Below are 12,728 nucleotides of genomic sequence, written 5' to 3' on the forward strand. Positions count from 1 at the left end.
CCCAGTAGTTCATTTTTGCTTTTGTTTCCCTTGCGTCGGGATATGTGTCTAGTAAGAAGTTGCTGCAGCCAAGGTCAAAGAGGTTGCTGCCCATGTTCTTCTCTAGGATTTTGATGGATTCCTGTCTCACATTTAGGTCTTTAATTCCTTTAGAATTTATTTTTGTGTATGGTGTAAGAAAGTGGCCCAGTTTCATTCTTCTGCATGTGGCTGTCCAATTTTCCCAACACTCCTTGAAGAGAATATCTTTTTTCCATTGGATAGTCTTTCCTGCTTTGTCAAAATTAGTTGACCATATAGTTGTGGGTTCATTTCTGGGTTCTCTGCTCTGTTCCATTGATCTATATGTCTGTTTTTGTGCCAGTACCATACTGTTTTGATGATTACAGCTTTGTAATACAGCTTCAAGTCCAGAATTGTGATGTCTCCCACTTTGCTCTTCTTTTTCTTCCTTTTTTTTTTAATTTAAATTTGTTAGTTAACATATACTGCAATATTAGTTTCAGGAGTAGAATTCAGTGATTCATCACTTACATACAACACTCAGTGCTCATCACAAGTGCCCTCTTAAATTCCCATCACCTATCTAGCCCATCCTCCACCCACCTCCCTCCATCAACCCTGTTTGTTCTCTGTCAAGAGTCACTTACGGCTTGTTTAAAGACAAATACCATATGATCTCACTCATATGTGGAATTTAAGAAAGAAAACAGATAAACATATGGGAAGGGGAAAGGGAAAAAAGGAGAGAGGGAAACAAGCTCTTCTTTTTCAACATAACTTTAGCTGTTCAGGGTCTTTTCTGGTTCCATGAAAATTTTAGAATTGTCTGTTCTATCTCTGTGAAAAATGTTATTGTTATTTTGATAGGGATTGCATTGAATGTGAAGATTGCTTTGGGAAGTATAGACATTTTAACAATATTTGTTCCAATCCATGAGTGTGGAATGTTTTTCCATTTCTTTGTGTCTTCCTCAATTTCTTTCATAGGTGTTCTGTAGTTTTCAGAGTGCAGATCTTTTACCTCTTTGGTTAGGTTTATTCCTAGGTATCTTACAGTTTTTGGTGCAATCGCAAATGGGATTATTTCCTTGATTTCTCTTTCTACTGCTTCATTATTGGTGTATAGAAATGCAGCAGACTTCTGTGTGTTGCTTTTATATCCTGCGACTTTGCTGAATTCCTATGCCAGTTCTAGCAATTTTTTGGTGGAATCTTTTGGGTTTTCTACATAGAGTATCATGTCGTTTGTGAAGAGTGAAAGTTTGACTTCTTCCTTGCTAATTCAGATGCCTTTTATTTCTTTTTGTTGTCTGACTGATGAGGCCAGGACTTCTAGGACTATGTTGAACAACAGTGGTGAGAGTGGCCATCCCTGTCTTTTTCCTGACCTTAGGGGAAACGCTCTCAGTTTTTCCCCATTGAGCATGATAATAGCCATGGGTCTTTCATATATGGCCTTTATGATGTTGAGGTATGTTCCTTCTATCCCTACTTTCTTCAGGGTTTTTTTTTTAAGATTTTATTTATTTATTTATTTGTCAGAAAGAGAGGACAAGCAGGGGGAGAGGCAGGCAGAAGGAGAAGGAGCCTAATGCAGAACTTAATCCCAGGACCCTGGGATCATGACCTGAGCCGAAGGCAGATGCCTAACCAACTGAGCCACCCAGGCATCCCTTCTTCAGGGTTTTTATTAAGAGAAGATGATGTATTTTGTCAAATGCTTTTTCTGCATCTATTGAGAGGATCATATGGTTCTTATTCTTTCTTTTATTAATGTGGTGTATCATGATGATTGATTTGCAGATATTGAACCACCTCTGCATCCCAGGAATAAATCCCACTTGGTCATGGTGAATAGTTCTTTTAATGTGCTGTTGGATTTGATTAGCTAGTAACATGTTGAGAATTTTTGCATCCGTGTTTATCAGGGATATTGGTCTGTAATTCTCCTTTGTAGTGGGGTCTTTTTCTGGTTTTGGAATCAAGGTAATGCTGGCCTCATAGAATGAGTTTGGAAGTTTTCCTTCCATTTCTGTTTTTTGGAACAGTTTAAGAAGAATAAGTATTAATTCTTTAAATGTCTGGTAGAATTCCCCTGGGAAGCCATCTGGCCCTGGGCTCTTGTTTGTTGGGAGATTTTGATTATTGATTCAATTTCTTAGCTGGTTACGGGCCTTTTCAAATTTTCTATTTCTTCCTGCTTCAGTTTTGGTAGTTTATATGTTTTTAGGAATTTATCTATTTCTTCCAGATTGCCTAATTCATTGGCATATGATTACTCATAATATTCTCTTAATAGTTGTATTTCTTCGGTGTTGGTTGTGATCTCTCCTCTTTCATTCATGATTTTATTTATTTGGGTCATTTCTCTTTTCTTTTTGATAAGTCTGGCTAGGGGGATATCAATTTTGTTAATTCTTTCAGAGAACCAGCTCCTACTCTCATTTACCTGTTCTACTGTATTTTTGGTTTCTATATCATTTATTTCTGCTCTGATCTTCATTATTTCTTTTCTCTTGCTGAATTTAGGCTTTATTTGCTGTTCTTTTTCCAGCTCCTTTAGTGTAAGATTAGGTTATGTATTTGAGACTTTTCTTGCTTCTTGAGGAAGGCCTGTATTGCTATGTACTTCCCTCTTAGGAACGCCTTTGCTGCATCCCAGAGATTTTATACTGTCGTGTTTTCATTTTCATTTGCTTCCATGTATTTTTTTTTTAATTCTTTTTTAATTTCCTAGTTAATCCATTCATTCTTTAATAGGGTGTTCTTTAACCTCCATGTATTTGTGGTCTTTCCACATTTTTTCTTGTGGTTGACTTCAAGTTTCATAGCATTGTGATCTGAAAATTTGCATAGCATAATCTCAGTCTTTTTACACTGTTTGAGGCCTGACTTGTGACCCACTATGTGATCTATTCTGGAGAATGTTCCATATGTACTTGAAAAGAATGTGTATTCTGCTGCTTTAGGATGAAATGCTCAGGATATAACTGTTAAGTCCCTCTGGTTCAGTGTGTCATTCAAAGCCCTTCTTTTCTTGTTGATCTTCAGCTTACATGATCTGTCCATTGCTCTGAGTGGGATGTTAAAGTCCCCTACCATTATTGTGTTATTATCAATGAGTTTAAGTTTGTTATTAATTGGTTTATATTTTTGGCTGTTCCCAAGTTAGGGGCATAAATATTTACAATTGTTAGATCTTCTTGTTGGATAGACCCCTTTATTATGATATAGTGCCCTCCTTCATCTCTTATTACAGTCTTTGGGTTAAAATCTAGTTCGTCTGATACAAGTATGGCTACTCCCACTTTCTTTTGATGTCCATTAGCATGATAAATGGTTCTCCGCCCCCTCACTTTCAACCTGGAGGTTTCTTTGGATCTAAAATGGGTCTCTTGTAAGCAGCATTATCGATGGGTCTTGTTTGGTTTTTGGACTTTTTTTTTAATCCATTCTGCTTCCCTGTTTCTTTTAATTGGAGCATTTAGTCCATTTACATTCATAGTAACTATTGAAAGATGGATTTAGCGCCGTTGTATTACCTGTAAAGTTGCTGTTCCCATAGATTGTCTCTGTTTCTTTCTAGTTGCTTCTGGTCTCACTCTCCTGCTCAAAGAGTCCCCTTTCATATTTCTTGCAGAGCTGGTTTAGTGTTCACAAACTCCTTTAGTTTTTGCTTGTCTTGGAAACTCTTTATCTCTCCTTCTATTCTGAATGACAGCCTTGCTGGATAAAGTATTCCCAGCTGCATATTTTCCCATTTAGTCTGTTGAATATATCATGCCAGTCCTTTGTGGCCTGCCAGGTCTCTGTGGACAGGTCTGCTGCTAACCTTGTGTGTCTACCCTTGTAGGCCAAGGACTTTTTCTCCTGAGCTGCTTTCAGAATTTTCTCTTCATCTTTGTATTTTGCAAGTTTCACTATGATATATCATGGTGTTCACCTGTTTTTGTTGATTTCTGAGGGAAGTTCTCTGTGCCTCTTGGACTAAAATGCCTGTTTCCTTCCCCCAGATTAGTTAAGTTCTCAGCTATAATTTGTTCAAATAAACCTCCTGCCCCTTTTTCCCCACTCTTCTTTTTCTGGGACTCCTATGATACAGATATTTTTCACTTTATGGAATCACTGAGTTCCCTAGGTCTTCCTTCGTTATCTAATAGTTTTGTTTTCCTCTTTTTTTCAGCTTCATTATTTTATTTAATTTTATCTTCTATATCACCTATTCATTCTTGCTTCTTCCATCCTCATTGTGATTATATCCAGGCTGTTTTGTATCTCAGTTATAGCATTTTTAATTTCAGCCTGACTAGTCTTAGGTCCTTTTATCTCTGCAGCAAGGGTCTCTTTGGTGTCTTCTATGCTTTTTTCAAGTCCGGCTAGTAATCTTATAACTGTTCATTTAAATTCTTGTTCAGACCTATTGTTTATATCTGCTTAGAGCAAATCCCTGCTTGTGATATCTTCCTGACTTTTCTTTCAGGGAGAATTCCTCCATCTTGTCATTTTGGCTAAGTTTCTGTCTTTTGTGTGTTATGAAAGCTTGTTATGTTTCCTGCACCTGAGAGTAATGCTATATTAAAAAAGAGTTGTACATTGTCCAAGACCTGGCACTTCAAGAAATGTTTCTAGTGTATGCTTTGTGCACTCTGCTGTTGCGTTTTGGCTGCTCTTTCCCTCAGGTCAGTCCTGAGCATGGTATTACTGTGCATATAACTTGTACAACATGAAGTCTATTAACAAAAGTGGAACTTGGGACATTTCGATTTGACCTAAGAAACTTATTATGGGCATCATATCAAGTTGAACATTCTAATGCCATAGAAGAGTTGTGTAATAAATGGAAACTTAATCCTTGAAAAGTATAAAATGGTCATGGGAATGAGATACACAAAAGAAGCTTTAGCAGATTTATTTATCAAATAATGTAATAGTTCTGGAGTTCATGCAGTGGACTGAGCTCTCTTACAACAACTTATTTATGGCCTAGAAACTACTCCTCTTAAACTGGGTATTAGCTTCAAATTATGCCAGCTTTTTGTTGATTTTGGAGTAGTTTAAAAATATGAGAATGTTTTTAGCCATTGTAATTTACTACTCAAATGATATTATCCAATCCCATATCTTCAAATAAATCCCTGCAGTTGGTGACTCCCAAATCTTTATTTCCAGGAGTAACCTCTACCTGGAGCTCCAGACTTATATCCAATTGCCTATAACATATTTACTTGAATATTTGCTGTGTATCTCAAATGTGTCATATTGAAAATTGAACTTGTGATTTTTCTCACACAATCTTGTTCCCCTGGCATTTCTTATCTCAGTAAATGATACCACCATCCACTTGTTTAGATCAGAAACACTGGAGGTCTTTCTTCACTTTTCTTTCTCTCAAGCCCTATATCTAGTACTTTTGATAGTCCTGTAAGTTCTTTCTTTATATTATAAACCCAACTGCTTAACACCACCTCCATCTGAGCCACCTGAGTCAAAGCCTATATTATTTCTTATGTGAGAAGCTGCAGTACAATTATAGTATATTATTGTATATACATACCATTATAAAATATTCATGTTAAACAACATTTCAAGTCAGTTGCTTGCTTAAAATTTTCTGATGAATTCCCATTACATTTCAAACAAAATCCAAAGTTTTTAGCATAATCTACAAACCAGTCTTCTGGATATCTGGATATCTTTCTGACCTCATTTCCTATCATCTCTTCCTCATTCATTCCACTCTGGCCACAGGGCCTTCTCACAGTCAGAGAACATAGCAAGCACGCTTCTGCCTTGGGGCATTTGTATTTGCTGTTCCTGAGCCTGGACAGTATCTGCCCCCCATCCACATTATTATGACTTTCTTTCTACAGTTGGATCTCTGTTCAAATGTCACCCTTCAAGGAGGCCTTATCAACTCTCCTATCTAAAACAGCACCTCTCACCACTCTTCTCATACCCATCTTCATTTTTCATAGTATTTATTCCTACTTGGCATCATCTTATATATTTGTTTGTTTACTGCCTGTTTTCCCCACTGGAATGTAAGTTCCATTGCTGTAAACACATCATTGAATTACAAACAGAACAAAGGATGAGTTACTCTTAAAATATACTATTTAATATTTTGACTGAATTTTATGTACAAAATTGCATAACATTCCACTCTTCAAAATGATTTAGGCTGATCTTCTAAACCACATTTTTTCTCATTACCTGATGTAATTAAATCAGTGGGAGTAACAAAGGAGGCGGTGTTGGTATGTGAAAGAAGACTAAAAAAGATGCCAGATGATACCAAAACTATGCTGAAGATTGATGGTGTATGTTTTCTTTACAAACAGTATTAATTTTGGGAATTACCAATGATGTGACTAAATTATAGGATAAGCAATCTAATTATTAATGACAAAATGCTGGCTAAATAGGATCACCCATGGTGTTATATTTTGCATGATATTTATGTTATCCAAAAGTAAATATATTGAATATGAAAATATTAAATACTTAATTACTACACTTTTGCTATTTTTTTATTCTAGGAAATGATTTGCAGCTGAGTGAATCAGGAAGTGACAGTGATGATTGAAGAAACATTCAGCTATAAATATAAAATTTGTAAGACGTGACAATTTATTTTATATTAACAATAAAGATTCCTAATACTGAAGAAAATGTATCTTAACCTTTGATGATAAAAGAAATTAAATTTGGTTCAAAATTTTCAGTTGATGTTATATTTTTGACCTTTTTAAAGTACCAGCATTTTCATGTGCTTTCCATTTATTAGGTTTTACAGATGAGAAAACGGACGTTAGGTAACTTGCCCACATGTTATTACTTAAAGTAGCAGATCAGGTGTTCTAGAGTTCAAGTTCAATGCTCTGCTTTAAAACACTGCTGTCTCCCAATTGTGAAATGTCAAAGCAATTGATTTATAATAAATGACCATGGTTTTAATTATGTCTCTGAGCCTTTTATATCTGATAGTCCTTAAATTTTGGTTGAGAACACTTTAACTCTTGACAAAATTAAGCTATAATTTAGGGTAAAAGTAAAGCTAGATAATTGTTTTAATGAAAAAAACGGTTCTTGTACCTCTTATATTTTTTGTCATTTTAAAATTTTGCTTTTGAAAAAAATAAACAATTGTGTTGAGTAGATAAATAATATTTACATCTATAGTATTTTTGAATTTGGAGAAAATGATAAAGATTAGATTATAGTTGAGAGACACTGACCAGCAGCAAGTTCTTTTTTTCTTTTTTAAGTTCTTTTTTTTTTTAATTAAACTTCACTTTTTAGAGCAGTTTTCAGTTCACAGCAAAATTGAGCAGAAAGTACAGAGAATTCTCATATACTCCCTGGTCCCCTCCACACACAACCTCACCCACTATAAACATCTGCACCAGAGTGGTACATTTTTACAACTGATGAATCTTACATTGACACGTCATCACCAAAGTCCATATTTGCTTTAGAGTTCACTCTTTGTATTGTACAATTTGTGGGTCTTGACAAATTTATAATGATATGTATCCACCATTGTAGTATCATATGGAATAATTTCACTGCCCTGAAAATCCTGTGCTCTGCCTATTTGTTTATTCCTTCTCCCACCCCCAAATGCTGGCAAGCACTGATCTTTTACTGTCTCCTTAGTTTTGCCTTTTACAGCATGTCATATAGTTAGAATCATATAGTATGCTGCCTTTTCAGACTGGCTTCTTTCACTTAAGCACTTAAGCTTCCTCCATGTCTTTTTCATGGCTTGATAACTCATTCCTTTTTGTCACTGAATAACATTACATTGTCTGGACATACCAAAGTTTACTTATTCTCTAACCTACTGAAAGGATTTTGGTTGCTTCCAAGTTTTGGCAGTTGAAATTGAATAAAAAATTTTGTCATAGGAATACCATAGCAATTTCTGTAGTTTGGGTTTTTTTTTTTTAATCTTTAAATTTTTGTTTTAATCTCTCTTGCTTTCTTCTCTCTCTCTCTCTCCCTGCCTCTCTCTGGTCTACCTTCAGCTAATCTGGTTTTATCTTCATTTTTATATCTGTTTTATTCATCAATAGTTATCTGAGAACCACAGCTGTGTCATTTATTACTTAACTAAAACAAGCTCAAATATTTAAAGTAGCTAGTAAAACATGCTTATCATTTTAACATAGTAATACAAATTATAATGGTTTTTATTGAAACTTATTATGCTAAGATTTCTTTGATTAGTGATTACTGTACCAGAAATGAGTACATGGTGGTCTGAGCTGAAAATGCCAGCTACATAACATTATGTTCTCAAACTATACCTCTTGCAGTCAAAACAGCTCATCCTTTCTCCTTCTGATTATTTCCCCTAAAAATGAAACATGTTCTTAAAGATATGTTCTTTTTTATGGTCTGAATACCTAGAATATCATTCTCTATACCCTTTAAGGATGAATATAAGTGGTTTAGAGAGGAATGAAATAATATCTCCCATGCCTTTCTATCTCCTCATTTGATGTTTTTTCAGACACTAAAATACAGGGAGCTATGGATGAGACAGATTACCAGATATGAGGTTCTCTGCCAGAATCATCTGATGATCCTGACGTGATGCCAAGCAAATACTTTTTCCCCATCTTTATTGAAATGTAGTTGACATATAACATTGTATAAATTTAAGATGTACAGTGTGATGATTTGATACATATATATATTATGAAATGATTATTACAATAAGGTTATTTGACATAAGCACAATATTATTTTACTTTACCTGTTCTGAATGGTTTGATGAAAATGATGATATATGCTTGCAAGTAGGAAAAGTAAGTTGGCTACAAAGGAACAAAAATCAATGGGTTTGAACCATTCCATAATACTACACTAAACACTGTATTTAGGAAAGCTGCATCTGCACAAGGATATGAGTGTGATCTATAGTGTATACATTAAATGTCATCCATAGTTTGGTAAGAAGACATTCTTAGACATGTCAGAATTCAGGGATTATATCCTTCACATATCATTCCTATAATAATTACTTTAGTAATTTCCGATTTATTAAGAGATGAGTCAAAATTAACTCAAGAATGGAAAAAATATCATAAAAATGTATTCTAAAAAGGTTGATATCTCTCCTACCCTGCCTTCATGAAGGAAACTCATTCAGTTTGTAGGAGTAGGTGACATTCATGCCCTGCAACATTTTACATGGAAGTGACCTCTCAGATGCTGGCCAGTGGAGTAGAGCCAAGAGCTTAGCCCTAGTAACCTGAGGTTGCAATCCTTGTTTTGGGAAGAGGACAGTCTAGCTGAGGCTGTGCACATGCACAGCAGGGACCAGAGATGCCCCAAGCTATTCATACACTCCTGACTAACCCTGGGGCTATGTGCTTGTGCACAAAACACTGAAAAGGGGCCTGATAAAAAGTAAAATCTCAGAAGACTTGAAAACAGCCTGAACTTTGAATGCACTCCCCAACACACACAGTTCCATCAGCAAAGGACAAAGCCTTAGTGGTTCAAGGTGTTTAACCATGACCTCTGCCCAGTCTTTGACTGCTCCAAGTAATACATACTGCTTCACTTCCACTTCTAAATCTCATTTAAGTTTTTCTGGCCTAGACCCATCCAGAGAAGATGATTCTTGGAAACAGTTCCTAGCTTAAACCAAGTTGACAATAAACAACCCTAAAACTGGAAACAATCCAAATGTCCATCAACAAAAGAATGGGGAAATAAATTGTGTCGTATTTGCATAGTGAATTCTACTGAGCAACAGGAAAAAGAAATCTTGTTACAGACAAAATAGATGAGTCTTACAGATGTAGTGTTGAGCAAAAAAAAATCAAACACAAAGAATACAAACAGTATGATTCCATTTATATGAAATTCAAAACAAACAAAACAAATCTACGGTGATAGAAGTCAGAAAAGTGATTACCTTGGGGGAGGACAGCTTGGGAGACAGAAGGGAAGCAGCAAGTATTATTCTCTAAAGGACTTTCAGCACTGAGGTGCTAGAAATACATATATATTTTTTATCTTATCTGGGTGATGGTTGTGTGTTACACAAATATTAAAAAATGGAGTTTTACACTTAAGATTTGTGCATTTTAAATTATATTTAACTTTAAAAGTCCAACTACAAGGTCAATAGAAAAAAATATTTGCAATGCAGACAATGACAGCATTAATATCAATAATATAGATTTTGTAAACTTACAAGAAGTAAAGAAACAACTCACCAAGAAAATGAGCAAAGGAAATGAATAGGCAGTTCTAAAAATTATAAAAACATACTTTTGTCTTAGCAATCTCACTTCTAGATATTTATTCTTCAGACATATTTGACTTATATGCAAGGTTATTATGACAGTATCATTTATAATAGGAAACTAAACAACCCGGATATGCATCTTTTTGTTACTGATTTTTTGGAGTTATTTATATAGTCTGGACACAAACCCTTTGACAGATATATGTAATATGAATATTTTTTCCCACTCTGTGAGTTGTCTTTTCACTCTTAACATGTATTTTGGTAAATGAAAGTTTTTAATTTTATAATATTATAAATTTATAATTTTATAATCCAAATATCCAATATGGTCCAAAATATCAATTGTTTTTCTTTTATGGTAACCATATTTTTTGTCTTATTTGAGATATCTTGGCATACTCCACAGAGAACATAAAGATGTTTTCCTCTAAAAGCTTTATTTTTTAAAAAACAGATCCACAATTTATATAGAATTGTTTTTTTCATATGGTGTAAGATAAGGGCTAAAATTATTTTTTCCCGTGTGGATATCTCGATGGTGTTTATTTATTGAAAACACCATCATTTCTCCCACAGCACTGCAGTGTCAACTTTGTCATTAATGATGCCTTGGCACCTGTGTATGTCTTCTGAAGTCCATTTTGTTCCATTTGTTGCCTTACTGTTGTGTTGATTCCACTCTGTTATAATTACAATAGTTTTATAATACGTCTTACATTGGGTAGTACAAGTCCTCTTGTTCTTCAAGACTGCCTTTGCTATTCTTGGCTTATTCCAACCCCATATGAATTTTAAAAATCAACTTGTCATTTTCTACACTCACAAAACCTGTTGGGATTTTGTATTGAAACAACAGGTTGATTTGGAATATTGACATTTTTACAATATGAAATTTCTAAATCATGAGCATGGTATGTCTCTTCATTTATTTAGATCTTCTTTAATTTCTTTCAATAATATTTTATAGTGTTTAACATTGAGGTCTTGGACATCTTTTATTAGATTTATTCCTAGGTATTTTTATGCAATTATAGCTGGTATCACTTTGTGATACCTTTTCTATTTGTTTTTGCTGATATTTAAGTACAATTTATTTTTGTGTGCTGATTCTTTTTTTTTAAGATTTTGTTTGTTTATTTATTTGAGAGAGAGAGAGCACAAGCGGGTGGAGGGGCAGAGGGAGAGGGAGAAGCAGGCTCCCCACTGAGCAGGAAGCCCAATGTGGGGCTCAATTTCAGCAACCTGGGATCATGACCTGAGCCAAAGGCAGATGCTTAACTGACTGAGCCCCCAGGCGCCCCTTTGTGTGCTGATTCTATATTCATACACCTTGTTAAACATGTTTTAATTTCTTATTTCTCTTCTCTCTGAGTATATTAGTATCTATCATTTTAGAGCTTCAGTCTCCTTTCTGAATACGTGTAAAATATCACCCTGCTGATATGTTCACTGAAGCCATAAATATTTTTTACCCTTATCACTTATATTTTAGATTCTTCCACTTTCATTACCTCTTTTGTCTCTGAAGAGTTTGTGCTCATTTCTATCCAGGAGTTACTCTTCTCTTTTATTTCTTCCCTTTTATTCTTCTGTCTGATTTCAACTTAGCAAAAATGATAGGGTGTAAGAGACATCTTGATATATGATAGAAAGAGCTCTAGAGTAGGCCATGGGAGGCTAGAGTTCTAGTCCTTGCTCTGTCCCTTCTGAGCTTTGAGCTCTCCTGTAATATTCTGTAAGCTGGACTAGAAGAGAGATTTCAGATCAGTGTTTCCTAAATTCCTGTCATAAGAATCACTAGAGGTGCTTCTTAAAAACAGAGGTTCTTGCATCCCTACTTAAATCTATTGAATAAGTATTTTCAAGAAAAAGGCCTGCAAATCTGTGTGTGTATATGTGTTTGTGTACATATGCATACATACAAAGATACATACATACATATATATGTATATATATATGAATTGTGCTGGAATAAATATATATATGAATGAATAAAATATATGTGAATGAATTACCCTACATCACTCTCAGCATCAGGGAATTTTAGTTTATATAGGACAAGATTAAGATTCCTTCCAACTCTGATATTATTTGATTCTATGAATGCTGCCATTATATTGCCATAATCAAAAGAAGAATTACATCTAAAAGAGTATCAGAGAACCAATGCCAGTACTCTAAAGTTTGGTGTTTGGGGTACCTTTGAGTACGAATGAAGGTACATTGCATCTACAGGTGCATTGTATCTGTAGGTGCTCTGCCAAGTCAAATGCTATTCTAGAGGTATAAGCCAGAGCTGGGGAGCCATTGATATAATTAGATCTTCAAGGCATCTCAAGGTTAACTTGACCAGTAAATCATGACTATTTATTTATTTTTCATTTAAAGTTATAACCACACTAAGTCAGAAGGAATAATACCTTTTGAAAGAATAACTACAGCTTAATCATTA

The 12,728-nt window shown here is 34.8% G+C and overlaps 1 protein-coding gene across 1 annotated transcript in view; it reads left to right on the forward strand.

Annotated features, from left to right (window-relative positions):
* Positions 1–6,938, forward strand: part of EAF2 (ELL associated factor 2) — a 40,943-nt gene extending 34,005 nt beyond the window's left edge. Inside the window, exon 6 of the mRNA XM_028110665.2 lies at positions 6,543–6,938. Within this exon, the coding sequence (XP_027966466.1) occupies positions 6,543–6,589 (47 nt within the window). The 3' untranslated portion in view covers positions 6,590–6,938. The remainder of the gene's footprint in view (positions 1–6,542) is intronic.
* The last annotated feature ends 5,790 nt before the right edge of the window (positions 6,939–12,728 follow it).

This window comes from Eumetopias jubatus, unplaced genomic scaffold, assembly GCF_037043125.1.
Source record: "Eumetopias jubatus isolate StellerSeaLion01/CBP00866 unplaced genomic scaffold, mEumJub1_p1.0 scaffold_1, whole genome shotgun sequence".
Lineage (NCBI taxonomy): Eukaryota > Metazoa > Chordata > Mammalia > Carnivora > Otariidae > Eumetopias > Eumetopias jubatus.